This window comes from Thunnus albacares, chromosome 15, assembly GCF_914725855.1.
Source record: "Thunnus albacares chromosome 15, fThuAlb1.1, whole genome shotgun sequence".
In the NCBI taxonomy this organism is placed as follows: Eukaryota; Metazoa; Chordata; class Actinopteri; order Scombriformes; family Scombridae; genus Thunnus; species Thunnus albacares.
This window is the reverse complement of record NC_058120.1, coordinates 1,190,814-1,209,986: the sequence shown is the minus strand read 5'-3', so window position 1 is coordinate 1,209,986 and position 19,173 is coordinate 1,190,814. Positions and strand designations below refer to the sequence as shown.

The window sequence follows — 19,173 nt, the reverse complement described above, 5'->3', positions numbered from 1 at the left end:
GTCATTGGATGTACCTGTGCTACATTGACCTGTAAGTGTATGATAAAGTTTGAACCCAATAGTATGGAGCAACCTGGGGGTCATATGGCAGACAACAAAATATTGGTGTGGATATCATTGTTTATAGATTGGTTAACCAAGTGGATGAATTACTAAACCTCCATCTGTATGTTAATAAACTGGAATGGGAATTGCTCAGTCAAATTATGTTCATGGGATTGGTGACACTGATATGGACATCTGACCTTCAGAATAAAAGGGGTGGGCATACATAGTGTTAACCCACTGAATGGAAGCATGAATTAATTTCTCAAAAAGAAAAAAAAATAGTGTAGAAGATGATCACAGGAACACAGACTTCACTATGGAGTTCATGTTTGCAACTTTGTTGCACTGCCCCTGAGTGGCCAAAAAATAAACAGGCACAAGTTTAGGAATTAAAATAGCTCCTGATTTGATTTTTGAAAATATATGTAATGTTGGTATTATATTAGTATAACATGTTGTTTGTACTACATAACTTTGATAGATCCAACTATACTGTGTATATTTAATTATCCTACAAGTAAAATGTATTCACTCCTGCAAACTTTCTAAAGAAATTCAACACTTAGCCATTGTTGTTACACCTGAAGATTAATCACCTAGATTAGATCCTGATGAGCAGGTTGGCACCTTGCATGGCAGCCTCTGCCATCAGTGTGTGAATGTGTGTGTGAATGGGTGAATGTTGGTATGTAGTGTAAAAGTGCTTTGAGTGGTCAGAAGACTAAAAAGGTGCTATATAAATGCAGTCTGTTTACCATTCACCATGTAACCACAAAAAGATGTAGAAATATAAAAATATTTTTTACAAGTAAATGTGGGGTTTTGTGAAGAATGTCTCATCCATCCTTTATACTGTATATAGTATATTTGTACATTATTTTGACAACGACTTGCTTTTTTAAGAAATAAAGAAACATCAAACATAGTGACTTTGCAGTTTAAGTTTCTGGAAACAGAGTAAAGGCAGGGAACAGTTGTCATATCCCTGAAACCAAGTCCAAATATAACCAACTATTAATAGAATATCCTCACAGTCTGGGCTTCATGTGTTCAACGCCACACTACGGTGAAGTGGCTGTCTGAGAGAAGGCCTTCTACACTATTTGGCTGTGTGCTCTGGACTCAGGTGAGTTTATTGACGAGAAAAGAAGAGGTTGTTGTGTGACCTGTAAACCATCGTTAGCAGTGATATTTCAGAAATGTAATCATAGTTTGCAGCACTCATATCTAAACCAACTTTACAAGGTTTGTCTCAACTAAGGATAAAATAAAAAAAACAGCTAAAGAAAATGTTGACTCTAAAATGTTGAGAATGATAAAATTAATCACACAAAGTAATTAATCTATGCTACCTTAATAAAAGCGCCTTTGATTGACATTTTGCAGAACTCTGTGTAAATGCAAAAAACAATCACACAATAAGTGCAGCTGATTATCAACATGAACAATGTTTTACTAAAAGATTCCGTCTTTCACCTCATATTTCATCTCCACCTCATCACATCACCATCAGATTGTTTTAGAAAAACGTGTGTATGCCTGGTCTGGACGATGCGTGAGTAGCGCACATTCTCACCACACATTGTTTTTATAAATACCATTTAATGTGCGGTAAACCGCGTATGCATGGTTTTTGTGAGTATGGATCTTCATGCACCTGGCCTCAGGTGTTGTTTTCAGGCGATTTAATGATGGTAAACACAGTGAATGGCTGTGTGCTCTGGCGCAGCAATTCAGAGGTTGCACATTTATCAACATATCAGCCCTGCTGCCTTCAGAGGCTGCAGGGATTAAATGAACTGCAAGAGAGAAGCGTTTCATACAGTATAAAGCAGAACCACCCACATTCATTTGCAGACCAACAGCCTACAGATGCTCTAACCACATTAAACGTTATTCATCATTTTATGCACCTTAAACCACAATATTCCACCAGTTTCCCCATTTTAGTCCAGTGCAGCATCTGGACTGTTAACCACCTGAAGTTTTCTACATAGATCATTACATCAGTGTACTTTATAGGACAGGGATTACGTCACTTCACTTGTCTTCCTCGTCACTCTTCTACCAGACAATGCAGGGCTTCCTCCACGAACCAGACAGAATAGCGACCACAAATGTGTCTACATTGAAATGACATAAACTATAGCCTAAGTTCTGTTACAGTTTTTTTTTTTTTTTTTGTATAATGTTTGATAAATCTTGGCCAATATATCAGGTCTGGACTTGGATTTGATTTCTCTTATTGTAGTTAAAGCTGTTGCTGAATCAATGCATATGACTGAGTTGTCTGGTTTATTGTTCTCTATCCACCAAAGTGCACACTGATATTGCCAACATCTCTGCTGTGAATACTGACATCTGATATGTCCGTTTTTAATTCTTAATTCAAGGAATGGTTACTCCAAATGCCACTTTCCCACTCTCTGGATCCTTTGATTCATCTGTACTCTGTAAATATGAACTCCATCCTTGTTGCAGATGAGACTTAACTTCCTTGACTATATCTCCTGATTTCTATCTTTTGTTATTATTCAGTGTGCATAGATCGACTTCAGGTTCTGAGATTATCCATGATGGTACAACTGACCAACAGACTGGAGGGCACACATTAATATTAATAATACCAATTTCTCCCGCCTCAGATCTTCGCTTATTTCCAAGTTTCTTCTTACTTCTGATTTAAGAGAGACGATTGAATTTCTGTCTAATCGGCGCTATCGGCTGGGTAGCACGCGCTGTCAAATTGGTCATCCCGCGCTGTTGAATTGGTCATCGTGCGCTGTCGTATTGGACATCGTGCGCTATCAGCTTGGTAGCGTGCACTGTCGAATAGGTCATCACGCTGTCGAATTGGTCATGGCGTGCTGTCGAATTGGACGTTGCGCGCTATCAGCTGGGTAGTGTGCGCTGTCAAATTGGTCATCGCGCGCTATCAGCTGGGTGGCGTGGCGCTTCATATTAATTATGAATCCTAATATCCTTTTAGATTTTTTTATGAGCCAGAGGCAGAAAGACAAAGTTGCTTCTTTCAATAAAACAGTGTTACTGTCTGTAGCCTACTGTATGTATTCTGGTAGTTAGGAAGGTCAAAAACATTTTATAAAAATAATAACTCAAATAATATATATTTTGACAGTTTGATATTGATAAATGCTACTTCAGTGGTTCCCAGTTGGAGGGAGAGTGTCCATGAGCAGGGGGAAGAACGTGGAGTGAAACTTAAGTTGACCTTTTTTCACAGCAGACATTTTCACTTGTCACTTGTGGTTTTCCTGATGACATGTCCAAAAATGTGATTTATTTGTGAACAATAGAGTAAGTAAGTCTGTTAAGATCCAAGAAACAATGCATGCAAAAAGCAAAACAACATGTTGTTATGGACAGACCTTTGACAGGGAGGAAAAGAAAAACACATGATGGAAAAAACAAACAAACATGAAGAAGCCTATCTTGTTCTGGAGTTCACTGTTCAATGACAGCTGAAAAAACACCTCACAGCTGATTTTATATCCAAGATATTCTGAATATCTCAATATATATTCAAAGGTTTTATGTAAAACGCACTAATGAAGGCCTGTCAGTTCTTTTCTATACACTGATGGACTGTTACTTTATTTCTGGGTAAGCTTAGTGGACAGATTTATCGTGTTTTATCTTGTCTTGTCTTTGCTCTTAGCATGGGGGACTTCCAGCAGTTTGAGCAGGACTTCTACCAGACAGGATATTACATAGATGACCAAGGTCACACTGTGGCCTACAGCTATGATGCCTATGATTCCGACCCTTCTGCTTATTACGACAAGTAAGTATTCAGACTTTTGAGGATAGCTCCAGATTGTGCCTCTCATGTACTACCATTCCAGACTCTGCTAACCATCTGCATTGTTAGAGGAACTGATTGTCTGTCTGCTGCAACATAACAGGTTTTTACCTTTTTTTTTCCAACTTGTGACTGTTTCCTTATCCAAACAAAGAAGGTAGTTGGAAATGACTCATATCCTTGCTTTATTTGTACAACATGAACCAAACTTAAAAAAAGTGTTATAACTGTATTTGTCTATATTGATGTTAGCTCAGTGACTCAAACGTAATGGGAATACATGAGGTGACAACAATTAACATGTGAAAGGATGAAGGCACGTGCAATGACAGGGGAATAGAAAAACTACTGGTGTGTACTGAGGATGCAGTGCAGGGCAGGAACAGACTTACACACCTGAGTGGATGAGAGAGTCATTCACATTAATACCATGTCTGCTACTGACTAACACATGCTGTTTGTGTTAGAACAATGTGTTACATGTCACCATTCATCTAAGGAGATATTACACAGTGACTGTAACACCTGTAGCTCATTGACCAGTACAATGAATGATTTGATGATCACGTCGTCATGGCCAGGGTGGACATCTGACTCAGCCTGATTTGACTGCCATTAAAGACAGTCCGTGGCAGTGGATGTGAATAGAACCAAAGTTCCATTAGTAAAGAATTCCATTCTTGGTAAACAAGACCCCACTTGAAGACAGCACAAATTAAGGCCTTTTCACTGGGTCTGTCAAAGGGCACTCTGGGACATGTAGGAACACACTAACTTATGTACAAGTAGGTGAAACAGGTTTTGGAAAAGCGTGTACATCATAACATTATAGTTTAGGTATGTGCCTTAGTATCTCTTTTATTACTACTTCTATATTCATTCAATGAGGGTTTACATTTTTTTTTTCTTGCAACTGTGTTGTTTTTAGTGGAAGTCAGGCTTTCATGCCAGGTGTTCTGGATCCTTCCATGGAGCAGCAGTACACTGGACAGTTCTACCAGCCCTCTGGGACTGTGGGAGACAAAGGAACAAATTCCCTTGAAGAGGAGCCTCCTCTTCTTGAGGGTATACAGAAACTGTATTATTTGCATTATCTCGATGTTTGACAATTGTAGAGCACCAGTCAAAAGTTTGTACACACCTACTCATTCAAGGGTTTTTCTTTATTTTTACTATCTTCATTGCAGAACAATAATAAAGACATCAAAACTATAACGTAACACAAATGAAATTATGTAGTAAACCAAAAACAGTGTTAAACAAACAAAAATATGTTTCATATTTTAGATTCCTGAAAGTAGCCACTGTTTGCTTTGATGACAGCTTTGCACACTCCTGGCATTGTCTCAACCAGCTTCATGAGCTCATCACCTGGAGTGGTTTTCAATTAAAATACTATTCAATTAAGAGTGACTTGTCAAAAGTTAATTGGTGGAATGTTTTGCCCTCTTAATGCATTTGAGACCATCAGTTGTGTTGTGCCAAGGTAGTGTTGTTATACAACAAATAGCACTATTCCACTACTGTAGTAATCCATATTATGGCAAGAACAAGTTCAGAGAAATGACAGTCCATCATTGCTTTAAGACATGAAGGTCAGTCAATCCAGAAAATGTCAAGAACTTTAAATGTTTCTTCAAATGCAGTCACAAAAACTATCAAATGTTGTGATGAAACTGGCTCTCATGAGGACTGCCCCAGGAAAGGAGGACCAAGAGTTACCTCTGCTGCAGAGAAGTCCATTAGAGTTACCAGCCTCAGAAATCCCCAATTAATGGTACCTTAGAGTAGAGCTCACATCAATACATCCCAGAGTTCAACTAGCAGACACATCTGAACATCAACTGTTCGGAGGAGATTGTGTGAATCAGGCCCTCATCATTGAAATACTGCAAAGAAACCACTACAGAGGGAGACCAATAAGAAGAAGAGAAACATAAGGAATGGACATTAGACCAGTTGAAATCTGTACTTTGGTCTGATGAGTACAAATTTGAGATTTTCAGTTCCATTCGCCATGTCTTTGTGAAACGCAGAGAAGGTGAACAGATGGATTCTGCATATGTGGTTCCCCCGATGACCTATGGAGGACATGTGATGGTGTGGGGAGGCTTTGCTGGTGACACCGTTGGCAATTTATGTGCTCAGCATGTGTTGGAACTCCTTCAAGACTCTTGGAAAAGTATTACAGGTGATGACCTCATGAAGCAGCGATAATGCCAAGAGTGTGCAAAGCTGTCATCAAAGCAAAAAGGTGGCTACTTTGAGTCATCTAAAATATGAAAGATATTTTGGTTTGTTTATACTTTTTTGCTTACCATGCAAAAAAGCATGCATATGTTTTATTTCATAGTTTTAATGTCTTCAGTATTGTTCTACAATGTAGAAAATAGTAAAAATAAAGATAAACTCTTGAATGAGTTGGTGTGTCCAGACCCTTTGACTGGTACTGTATGTCTTTGGTCATCATAGAAGTTGAACTCTTGCTAGCAATGGTCTGTTCACACAGGGGTCAGATGTGTTGGTCCCAGGAAACAGAGGGGGACCAACTAGTCACTGAAAGCAACATTCCTCCATTTCATTACATAATTGACGCCCAAGAGGGTAAATTCTCCAAAATTTGACAAAAAAAGCAAAGATTTGAGAAGTCTGATAAAAATTGTATACAATTGTACAGTAGAACTTTTCTCCTTTCCTCCCCTCAGATTTATCTTGTGACATTTTGGAGGGGTTGGGAACCACTGGACTAACCAATGAAACTGTTTATAGAATAGTTAAAGCTGGCTCCACTGTGACGAGCTGCTTTAGATTCATAACTTGCACTGCGCTGTAGCTGTACTCTGACTTTTATTCTTCTGTTTTATTCTATTTAAGCTTATTTTTATTTTCTATTTAACTATTTTAACTGGATTTAAATGTATCTTTTTATAATGAATTGTGTTTCTTTTACATTTGTCTTGATGCCTTGTATGTTTCATTTAAAGTACTTTGAATTGAAATGTGTTGAAATTTGCTGTACATAGTAACCTTGCTTAACACATTGATGCATCAATAACACTATAATAATAATGTTATACATGATAATATATCATGCAGAGGGACATTTTTCTGCAGAACGAGTACTTTTACCTCAGTACATGTTGCTGATAATACTTCTGTACTTTTATTTAAATAGGATTTGAATACAGAACATGTACTTATTATGGAGTATTTTTAGACTGCATGGCACTGAGACTTCACTCCACACTAACAGACAGAAAGAGTTACAGGATTCAAGGTTACATTTTTAAATGTTTGTTTTCTGTGAATTAATTGAGTGATTTGTTTTTACTCCCGTCTCTTAATTGCCCAGAACTTGGCATCAATTTTGATCACATCTGGCAAAAGACATTGACGGTGTTGAACCCTTTTAAGCCTGCAGATGGCAGCATTATGAATGAGACTGATTTGACAGGTCCTATCCTGTTCTGCATCGCACTGGGGGTCACTTTAATGATGGTGAGTTACAACTCTCAAGAGAGTACATGAGCATTACTACAACTCCTAGTCAACATTCAGTGCTGTATGATATGTAGTGAGATTTAACAAGTGTACTTATGTTCTTATTCTCACACATGAAGGCTGGTAAAGCCCAGTTTGGCTACGTGTATGGGATCAGTGCTACAGCCTGTATTGGAATGTACATCCTGCTGAGTCTGATGAGTTCTCTGTCAGTGTCGTATGGTTGTGTGGCCAGTGTCCTGGGCTACTGCCTCCTGCCCATGGTGGCCCTCTCTGCATTTGCTGTCTTCTACTCTCTGCAGTAAGTCCACTCAGTGCTTGTGTATTATTTCTGTCTGAATATAAACAATAATTATGACTGACTGAATTTTAAAAATTAAATCTAATCTAAACTAAAGGTCAAATCCCAGACACTGATAAGAATATTAGCTGTGGCTGTTTACGGTGTGTGCTGCCGAGAAAAACTGCTTAGGTGCTCTTGAGCAAGGCAAAGTGTGCTGCAGAAGTACTGCTCAGATATCAAACTATCCTACAGATTCTATCAGCTCCTATATAACATATATTCCTGCTTCTCTCTATTATCCTATTATTTTAAAATTTAGGATACACACTATATAATATAATTAACTTAAAGCCACCAATCCCGTTACTTCAGCATACAGTTGCCAGTCACTAATCACCATTCCTTTTATTTGCCGCACTTTTGCTAGCAAGGGCCACTAGCATTTAAACGATTTATTGACAAAAGGAATGAATGGTGTGCAAGGCTTGAAACTTTGCTTGTAGTTCTTCTGTTTGCTGTTTGCGTTGTGGGGAAGCTTTGTTAGGGAGTCAGCCATAGCACCTGAGTAGACAGACCCCCTCAGGACCCTACAAAGGGTCAATTTTGTGCCAAGCCATCCCCCTCACCTGTGGCAGCATTGCCCTTTTTGGTGAAGACTCCTTTATATTCTTCATATAGTATCATCCCGCAGGATTTGTTTCACTGCTGAGAAGAATACTGCTCTAGTTTTCCCTTCTTTTTGCGACATACTATCGTCCTTTTGTGCACACGCACACACTGCAAGCTTATTCCAGCCTGGCTAGAGTTAGCATTGACTAGACAAGGCTAAGCTGCGTTAGTGGAACGGTTTGAGCCTCACATGAAAGTTGACATTAATTCAGGCCAGGCTTTTTCAAGTAAGTGCAGCTTTCTTTAGCTGTGTTGATGGAACACCCCTCTGGTGAGGTGTGGTCCTGCTCCTGAAACCTCGCAAGATAAGCTTCAAAACATGCTGCATCCAGCCCCTGATGCCAACATTGAACAATTAGCTACCACTTTCTGCACCAGTCCCAGCATCCATAATGAGCAGGTTAAGTTCTAGTTTCATTTGGAGCTAGAAAGAAAGAGGTCAGGTGACGTTCGAGGATCCATACAGGCTGTAGTTCAGGTTGACTTTCATGATTGTGCTGCTTTGTTCCCCTTTTTGTTTTTTCAGAGGCGTCCTGGGTACAGTCCTGGCCTTACTGGTGGTTTGCTGGTGTAGTCTTTCTGCCTCCAAGATCTTCATCTCCACCCTGGCTATGGAAGGCCAGCAGCTGTTGGTGGCCTACCCATGTGCCCTGCTTTATGGGCTCTTTGCACTGCTCACTGTATTCTAAATGTCATCAGAGTACACCCAGAGGGAAATCTTTATTATTCAAGCACAATCTTTTGTTTTTATTCTATTTTTTATTTGTTACTTTTGCCAACAAAGTAAGAGGTAAATGTTTTTCACCCCTGTCTATTTTTCTGTTAAGGTAAAAGATTCAATGGGAAAATATGGGGATGATTGTTCTCATCTGATTACTGCATTTTGTTGATGACTTGTGCCATAAGATGTTTGAAGTTCTGGCAGTGCGTTCCAAAAGTTTATGTTAATCAGGAAGGTTCACACTTAAAAGTGTCACATTGGCAGAAACTGGAAATGGTGGGTTTAGAAATAGAGCTTCAGTGCTTCCTTTCCTGTCTCCTTTAGTGCAGGAAACACAGAAGCATGCATTAGGACAGTGGTTCAGTGTAGTGGCAAACATGGGTTCTAAGGGATCCTGAGATAATTACTGGAGTATGGAACAAGAAGAACCTTTTCTCAAATCTTTTGTTTGTTTTTGTGAAAAGTTTCTCCTCAGGCCTCTAACAATTATTCAGGTGAAACAATCTGACATCTGTGTCCAGCAACAGACTATAAATGTGAGTGTTCCTCCTCTATCTGCAATGAATTTCATTAAAGATTTGGGTTTAAATCATAACACAGAACATGTGTTTGAGTAATACACACAATGTTAGAGGACAGAAAGAGACTATTGATTAACTGTTTCACTCATTTTGAAAACATTATCATGTACAAAACTAAGCCTCTAACTCTCCTCTTACTGTATTACAGCTTCAGTTCCAGACTAAATCCCTAACATTAATGCGCTTGTTTTTATATCATTTGATTTTATTCTCTTTCATTTGAATACAACCTTTAAGGCCTATTTACATTTTAGTTAAATTATTTAATTTAATACTTGCATTTATGTTTGACTAAGACAGTGTTCAATTATCTTAAATAATGTATTGATGTATGTTATTTATTATGTTAATAGTTTTGATGAATAAAGATTTATGTATTTAAATGTCTCTAACAGACATCTCTAGTATCAATTTGTGAGATTCTTTAGTTGTCTTTACTTAAAGGGGCATTATTGATTTCACACATCAAGTTCAGTGAACTATGGTTAGTCCTCCTCAGCTTTTGAGAACAATAATGTCTTGAGGGGCTCTGGAGAAGCTTGGTCAAGTTTGAGAATATTAACATAAAAATAAAATACTTTGGAACAGAGAAGTGAGAAAATCTAATTGTTTTTGTTTGGACAATTGGTTATAGGACTAAATAGATTTGATCAGGATGAAACATATAGCTTCAGCCCTGCAAGAATCAGACATGGCTTGGATGAACCCTGAATATGTTAATGATAGAAATATGGTTTAATTACTCAGATAGAAACTGATGTTTAAGTATGAGTTTACTTAAGAGATTTGCTAGTATCTCATGTCTGTGGATATTATGATGTAATTCTCTTTGACAAATGAATTTCTCCCTCCTTTGGTTTGTCTGTAATCTCTGCTTTTGTCTTGTTACAAACTTTGTCTGAGTTACAAACTTATGACATGGAGTTTGAAGTTACTCTATGTTAAAGGTAGTATCCAGTGTTTTTGGAATGTGAGTCATATCAGGGGCTTAAAGTCTGGATATCTTGACCTCTGCTGTTGTTTTGACCACCGTTTCTTATTCAGTGTCTTGTGAGTCCCCCAACTTTAAGGAGGTGCAATACTAACTGAAGAGCCCCTTCATAGTGAGACTACATAACTTTTGCTGAGCAGTGGAAACAGCAGCCCTCTGCTGCCACAAGTGGTAATTACAAGATGCTGGTTCAATTCATTGTGTTAATATCTGAGTGGAGGTACCACACTATTCTAACCAACAAGTCCTACAAATTAAACAACTACATATGTAGTTTGACCATGTGACTCAAGAACAACAAATAGGATTGTTTTCTAATCTGGCATCCTTATCGGCAGGACAACATCATTTGTCTGTGCTTTCCAAAACTGTTACACGTCAGTGTTAAAAAACAATGATGTTTCATGACAATACTGTGGTTAAGGTTTTGTTAGGTTTAGGCACAAAAACCACTTGACTGGTTTTCAGGGTTTATTTGGGGATCAATCCTGCTGCTTGACCGAGGTATGAGAGCGGCTGTCACAACTGTCAATCATGACATCACACCTTTTTATATTGTGAAATAACTAATTAAAAACAAGCTTATCAGAAAAATAAGCATTTGGACAAACAACAGCATGATACGAATGACCTAAAATGACAGACACTATCTTTGGGAAAAATTTATTTGATGTGATGTTTTGATATTTTGTGTGTACTTTGATTTTTTTAGTCTGACTCATGTTCTATTTGCTAACATGGAGGGGGCGGGACTTATGACCTATACTGCAGCCAGTCACAAGGGGGAAATCGAGATGTTTTGGCTTCACTTTTGGAGAGCTGTCATGACGTCCATATTTATATACAGTCAATGATCTGAATCCACAGCAGCAGTGTGCTGTGTGTAGCTGCTAACAGCTAGTGTTACACTGACTGAGTGACTAGCGACAGGTAAGGGTCTCACCTTCATCGTAATTCACAGAAGGGCTTCTAAATAAATGAAAAAGATGTGTCTGGTAATGACAAAAATAAACCTGAGAGGTAGTTTGTGTAACTTAAAGGGGACGTATTATGCTTTTCCTTATTTTCAGACATATTCAGTACTGTGCAAGAGTTTTAGGCACTAAAAGTAAAGTGAGAAAAGTAAAGTGAGAATGCTTATGAAAATATTCAATATAAAATAAAAAAAAATAAAAATAAAATCAATATTTGCTTTAAGCAGCTTTGCCTTTAAAACAGCAGCAGTTCTCCTTGGTACACTTGAAAACAGTTTTTCATGGTAACTTGCAGGTAGGTTGTTGTAACCATCCTGGAGAAAGAATGTTCTTCTGTGGATTTATTATTTAGGCCATCTCAGGTGCTTCTTCACGTAATCCCAGATTGACTCCATGATGTTGAGATCAGGGCTCTGTGGGGGCCAAACCATAACTTCTGTTGCAGGACTCATCATTCTTCTTGTTGCTCAAAATAGTTCTTTATGACTCTAGCTGTATGCTTGGGGTCATTGTCATGTCATAAGTAGGCTAAATGTGGGACCGATGAGACACCTCCCTGATGATATTGCATAATGGGTAAGAATCTAAACATCTAGGGTGCCTAAAACTTTTGCACAATACTGTATATAATATCACAATGTCGGATGTTCATATTAAAAGTGGCCACGTGTCAAATAACGAGGTAAACGTATGTAGCAGTAATCCCAGTGAACAAAAAGCAGCAGCTTCAGACTGCTCTGAACGCTCGGTTTCCAACAGTTTTTTCTACTTTCGGCCAAGCTGACGTCAGTTCATGACAGATTTCTTTATATGGACATCTGCTACGTGCACAGTGCGTGAGCTTGCTGCTCCGCTCTGGGAGTAGTTACGCTAAGCCATGATGCCATTACACAGCACAGCAAAGTAAAATAAGTAGTTTACCTGTTGGAGGTGTGCTGGTTGTCTGCAGCTCCTCATAAAACATCTCACTGTGGCTGTTTCTGCCTGTACTATTCCTCCCTGCATTATTTCTAACTGATCCGCTGAACAAATAGCTCCAAATAGCTCCATGTGTTTTTGATGTTTGTTTGTTTTGACCGGTTTTTAGTGCCGTTAGTGAAGCTCCGCTAATTTAGTGAGGAACACGTTTTTACTTCTTGTAAGTTCTTCACAATAAAATCCCCCATTAATTAGTCATTGAAAAGCTTTTTGAAAGAGTAAAGCAGGAAATGTTATGTAAAGCTGGCCAATCAGAACAGAGTGGGCTCATCGGGAGGAGGGTCTTCAATCAATCAATCAATCAATCGTTATTTATATAGCGCCATATCACAACAAAAGTCATCTCAAGGCACTTTTCACATAGAGCAGGTCAAGAACGTACATACTCTTCCCCCATGAGCAAGCACTTGGCGACAGCGGTAAGGAAAAACTCCCCTTTAACGGGTACAAACCTCAAGCAGACCCCAGCTCTTGGAGGGCGGCCATCTGCTTTGACCGGTTGGGTTGCAAGAGAGAAAGAGAGAGGGAAAGGGGGAGGGGGACAGGAGAGCAACAATCACAACAACAACAATAAGCATAAGTATCAATAGACAGGGAAGGATGCCATCAGGACTGTGAAGGACCGCGAAGGCTCAGCCCAGAATCCAGGTTTTCCTGTGAGATGAGAAAGCGCAAAAAACTCCGGGGAAGAAACAAAGTTAGTGACATGCATTGATGTTACATGAATGCATACAGATGGAGAGGAGGAGGAGCTCAGTGCGTCATGGGAAGTCCCCCAGCAGTCTAGGCCTATAGCAGCATAACTAAGGGCTGATCCAAGGTGAGCCTGGTCGGCCCTAACTATAAGCTTTATCAAAAAGGAAAGTTTTAAGCCTACTCTTAAACATAGAGAGGGTGTCTGCACCCCGAACTGAATCTGGTAGATGGTTCCATAGAAGAGGAGCCTGATAGCTGAAGGCTCTGCCTCCCATTCTACTTTTAAAGACTGTAGGGACCACCAGTAAGCCTGCATACTGGGAGCCCAGTGTTCTAGTGGGATAATACGGTATTATGAGCTCTTCAAGATATGATGGTGCCTGACCATTAAGGGCTTTGTAAGTTAGGAGAAGGATTTTAAATTCTATTCTAGATTTTACAGGAAGCCAATGTAGCGAAGCTAAAATGGGAGAAATGTGGTCTCTTTTTCTAGTTTTAGTCAGAACACATGTAGCTGCATTCTGGACCAGCTGGAGAGTCTTTAGAGACTTGTTAGGGCAGCCTGATAATAAGGAATTGCAATAATCCAGCCTAGAAGTAACAAATGCGTGAACTAGTTTTTCTGCATCTTTTAGGGACAGGATGTGCCTGATTTTTGCGATATTACGTAAGTGAAAAAAGGCAGTCCTTGAAATTTGATTTATGTGGGAGTTAAAGGACATATCCTGATCAAAGATAACTCCAAGATTCCTTACGGTGGTGCTGGAGGCCAGGGTAATGCCATCCAGAGTAGCTATATCATTAGATAATGTGTTTCTAAGGTGTTTAGGACCAAGCACAATAACTTCAGTTTTATCTGAATTTATTAGTAGAAAATTGCAGGTCATCCAGGTCTTTATGTCGTTAAGGCATGCTTGGAGTTTGTTTAACTGATTGGGTTCATCTGGCTTCATTGATAAATATAATTGGGTGTCATCTGCGTAACAATGAAAATTCATGGAGTGTTTCCTAATAATATTACCTAAAGGAAGCATATATAAGGTGAATAGAATTGGTCCAAGTACAGAACCTTGTGGAACTCCGTGTCTAACTTTTGCCTTCACGGAGGATTCATCATTAACATGTACAAACTGAAATCGGTCTGATAAATAGGACTTAAACCAGCTTAATGCAGTTCCTTTAATGCCAATTAAATGTTCCAGTCTCTGCAAAAGGATTTGATGGTCAATTGTGTCGAAAGCAGCACTAAGATCTAACAGGACAAGTATAGAGACAAATCCTTTGTCCGATGCAGTTAGAAGGTCATTTGTGACTTTCACCAGTGCTGTCTCTGTGCTATGATGCGCTCTAAATCCTGACTGAAAATCCTCAAATAAACTATTGTTATGTATAAAGTCACATAACTGATTAGAGATTGCTTTCTCAAGGATCTTAGATAGAAATGGAAGGTTAGATATAGGTCTATAATTGGCTAAAACACCTGAATCAAGAGTAGGCTTCTTAAGAAGAGGTTTAATTACAGCTCCTTTAAAGGACTGTGGTAAATAGCCTGTTACTAAAGACAGATTGATCATATCTAGTAAAGAAGTGCTCACTAAGGGTAAGGCTGCCTTAAGCAGCCTAGTTGGGATGGGATCTAAGAGACAGGTTGATGGTTTAGCTGAACAAATCAATGAAGTTAGTTCAGACAAGTCTACTGGAGAAAAACAGTCCAAATATATGTCAGGATTTACTGCTGTTTCTAAGGTGCCTGTGTTTGGGGAGTGAACAGTGCCTGTTGAGGGCAGGAGGTGGTTAATTTTGTCTCTAATAGTTAGAATTTTATCATTAAAGAAGCTCATAAAGTCATTACTACTGAGAGCTATAGGAATACATGGATCAATAGAGTTATGATTCTTTGTCAGCCTGGCCAAAGTGCTGAAAAGGAACCTAGGGCAGTTTTTATTCTCTTCTATTAATGCTGAGTAATAGGCGGCTCTGGCATTACAGAGCCTATATGTTTTAAGACTATCTTGCCAGACTAAGCGAGATGCCAAATCCTTCCCAATTTTCGCGATGTTTGCTTTAATTTGCGGGTTTGGGAGTTATACCATGGAGCTAACCTCTTATGTTTTATTATCTTCTTTTTTAAGGGGGCGATGGAGTCGAGTGTTTGTCTTAGTGAGCCTGCAGCACTATCAACAAGATTATCAATTTGGGAGGGACTAAAGTTAACATAAGAGTCCTCTGTAGTATTGAGACATGGCAGTGAATTCAGTACTGATGGAATTGCTTCCTTAAATTTATCTACAACACTATCAGAGAGACATCTAGTGAGGACATTTCTGTCTAATGCTGTGTAATCCAGTAATAGGAATTCAAAAGTTTTAAAAAATGATCTGATAGAAAGAGACAGGAGCTAAAACCGAGTGTAAAAGAAACTGTGTATATTGAGGGGCTGCATAAAGGGCCAGTATGAGATAAATAAGGATTTTTTTGAACTTTGAATCATGCAGAGCTACTCTAGTGGAGTCCAAAAATAAAAATTTACAGTTGAAATGAGCATAATAGGTCCTCTTTAAATGTATTTACCGGAGGCACAGTAACATAGCATTAACATTCTTTATAGCAGTCACCCTCCTAATGGTAGGATAGTGAATCGCAGTAACAATCATTGACAACATAAAAATGTAGCTAATCTCCACATGAAACTGCCACTTTAAAGGTTCTGTATGTAGGCATTAGAAATTCCTTCTCATTAATGACATCTGTGACCGTTAAACGAGGTGCATGCAAAATCCTGGTACTTGTGCTCGTGCGCATGCTCGTGGCATGAATCTATTGCAGCTGATGTCTTTTTCCTCGCTTACACTTCTCATAAATACATAAAAGAGCTCTAACGTGTTTTGCACCATGTTTCAGCAAAACATTTCTCACTCCCAGTCAGTTGGCCCGCCCCCCACTCACTGTATGTATGCTCACTCAGAAAGAGAGCTAACACTTGGGGTCAGTTACCGCAGTAACTGACTCTGGGAAGCTTACTTGCTTACTGGCAGGTTTTCTTCAACAAACCCTGAGTCTTCCCTCTTACAGAGCCAGACACACTGTTTCATTTCCTCATTCATTCAATCTGTGTCAAAGTGTATTCATTAGTGGAGGTTTACTGTCTGCCAGAATCTAAATTCTGGCTGGATTTTAGTTTGTTACTCAGGACTTTCTAAAGTTATCACTTTTATGCGCATCAGTCATTTCTTTCTCTCATATTCAGATATTACACAGCGTGAATTCATCCTCAGCTCAGAATAAAACCTCTCCTTGTCCTTCTGTTATAACTCTGTGACTCTGCGCACAACACAGCTGTTAGTTTGTTAGAACAGCTCCTGACCTGAAATCATTATTGCACATAATGTGTAATCTCAGTTTAAATTTAAATTTGAACAATTGGTATGTAGCTTTAAACTCGTGGGATCAATGAATAATTATCTCTATCAGTCTTGATGTGATTGGTCGCACTGATGGAACATTATTCCTATAATATTGGAGATTATATGTTAATATGCTTAGTGAGCAGGATTGTGGTGCAGCTGCAGAATGTAGTTTGAAAGTGAGATTTTTAAATAGGGAGCATAATCTTAACGTGTTTTAACAGCATTTCATTGACAATGTTTAAATTTACTACATTTGTTGAAGTAGCTGAAATAAAGTCACTGAATGCTGTTGAGCTGAGATACAAATAGACATCTAAAAACGCCTTTTCACCAAACACATTATTACTGGATCAGACTGTGAGCATACAGTCATGTCTCTGTGTTTTTGATGATATGATATATATATGTATGTATATATATATATATATATATATATATATATATATATATATATATATATATATATACATATACACACACATACATATACACACACACACACACACACACACACATATATATATATATATATATATATATATATATATATACATATACACACACACATATATATATATATATATATATATATATATATATGTTTTAAATCTTTAACTATACTTTTCATCTTCAGTTGCTGCTTCCTGTGTTTTGTCCATCAGATTAAAGCTGAACAAATATATTTAAAATATAATGTAGCTGCAGCCTGATACACAGTCAGATGTCACTTGATCATCATTAAGGAAATGTAAGTCTGGTAAATGATGGATTAATGGACAATAAAACTTTATTGTGTTAACTTATTGACACTTTTCCTGCTTTGACATAGGTTCTGCCTTTTATCTGTCACTTTCTATTTTGTCCTGCTGACATCCTGCTGACTTTACTCCTCTTCCTTGTAACGCACAGTGCTGCGGTTGGTGGTGGCTGTTGTATTTCCCCCCAAAATATTTGTCATGTTCGCCCTCCCTCCCATTCTTTTTATGTTTTATGGTGGCTGGTAAAAATGAAGTGACTGACTACCACCATCCACTGCTATGGAGTGTGTTATTGCTTACACGGTGGAACATTTGTTCACACCTGGTTGTAAATCTGGAAAGTGGTCGTTCCCGACAACAAAAAAAAAAAAGGATTTAGCAGCCAAAATGAAAGTAAAAGTCAGTTTGGTGCATTATTTTCATTGTGTAAAAATCTAACTTTTTTGTGAGAAAGAATTTATTTTTTGTACATTTAAATGTTACATAGATTCACTTTAAGTCCTTGTAAATTATACTTTACAGCTTTTCTTTTCCATTTTGACCACCCAACCTCATTTAGGGTGTGATCTGCCTAAAAAATAAAACAAATGGACTATTTTTGAATGTCAGACCCTTGCAATAAGTGTGGACAAAAAGTTTTCAAGGATTTAATACATAATACGTATATTAATACAGGAGTGTTCATAGGTTTAAGGTTTCAGTTTTAGACACTGCAGTGTGTTGTACCTGTTTTATTATTATATTTTGAAAATCACCGCAATGACCAAAAAGTAGAGAATCAAATCCATTGATATATCACATGCTCATATTCATGTGACTTTTATAGCAGTCTGTGAGTTCTACATGGTGATTGCACTCCACATTTAGAACACAGGGTGGTACAAGCTTAATTTTTTTAATTTTTTTTCTCCAGGAAAAGTGGTCACATCATAACCTAGGTGGATTTGAGATTGTAAATTGCCCATGAGTGTGGGTAAGTGTGTGACAGTGGTCTGTAATCTGTTTGTAGATAATCTGTTTAGTCTCTGTCATAAATATGGTGAGGAGTTCACCCAGACTCTCCATAGGACTTGAAATTAATCTCTTTTATTTTCTTATTTTTCTGGACTGGATCATCCCACTACCTAAGGCTACACATCTGCAATTCCTTCTTACCACAGCAGAGAGCGCCACAACATCACAGTTCTTGCAAACTCTGCAAGGAAACAGCTGTTCTCAATCCCAAACATCCAGCACATGTCATGAAGAAAGACAAGGGCTTCAAACTAGGTAAAATGTTATAAAGGGTTCCATTTCTTATTCCAAAGCCATTTCCACTGCACTGTTTGTCATTTTGTGTGCTGCAGAAACATTACTGTATTAGTGCTATATTGAACAAGCTATGTGTGTGTTTGTGTGTGATGTGTGGTCTGTCATAGGCTCCTTTTGAGGACAAATTTCAGACTTATGACCAATTAATTGGGGATGGATTGTCCAATTGGGGCCAAAAGCCATGTCCCCAGTTGTGAAAAAGCTGATTTTTGGGTTTTTGGGTGTGTGTGTGTGTGTGTGTGTGTGTGTGTGTGTGTGTGTGTGTGTGTGTGTGTCTGTGTCCACAGAGCTGTGGAGCATTCAGAGGTAGAAAAGGAACTCATTTTTCACATAGCATCCATGATGTATGAGGGTCTGAACAAACTCTGACAACTGCAGAGTCAGTGATGTTCTGCAGACAACTTGCTTTAAAAGCAGGGGGAGTAGTAGAGG

The 19,173-nt window shown here is 38.4% G+C and overlaps 1 protein-coding gene across 2 annotated transcripts; it reads left to right on the top strand.

The window, feature by feature from the left end:
- The first annotated feature begins 1,068 nt into the window (after positions 1-1,068).
- LOC122998096 (protein YIPF5-like) lies at positions 1,069-10,482 on the top strand. 2 transcript variants are annotated; one of them, XM_044374711.1, is made up of 6 exons: positions 1,069-1,174; positions 3,728-3,853; positions 4,800-4,936; positions 7,286-7,369; positions 7,492-7,673; positions 8,851-10,482. In XM_044374711.1, the coding sequence occupies exons 2-6, from the start codon at positions 3,784-3,786 to the stop codon at positions 9,011-9,013; spliced, it is 636 nt and encodes a 211-aa protein (XP_044230646.1). In that variant the 5' UTR covers positions 1,069-1,174; positions 3,728-3,783; the 3' UTR covers positions 9,014-10,482. The 2 variants fall into 2 exon arrangements, with proteins under 2 accessions (XP_044230646.1, XP_044230645.1); XM_044374710.1 differs by having other exon boundaries at positions 7,224-7,369.
- Positions 10,483-19,173: the final 8,691 nt, after the last annotated feature.

Coding starts and splice junctions, on each gene's coding strand:
- LOC122998096 (XM_044374710.1), top strand. CDS start 3,729: ATGGGGGACTTCCAGCAGTTTGAGCAGGACTTCTACCAGACAGGATAT. Junction 3,854..4,799: donor CCTTCTGCTTATTACGACAA/GTAAGTATTCAG, acceptor TGTTGTTTTTAG/TGGAAGTCAGGCTTTCATGC. Junction 7,370..7,491: donor TGGGGGTCACTTTAATGATG/GTGAGTTACAAC, acceptor TCACACATGAAG/GCTGGTAAAGCCCAGTTTGG.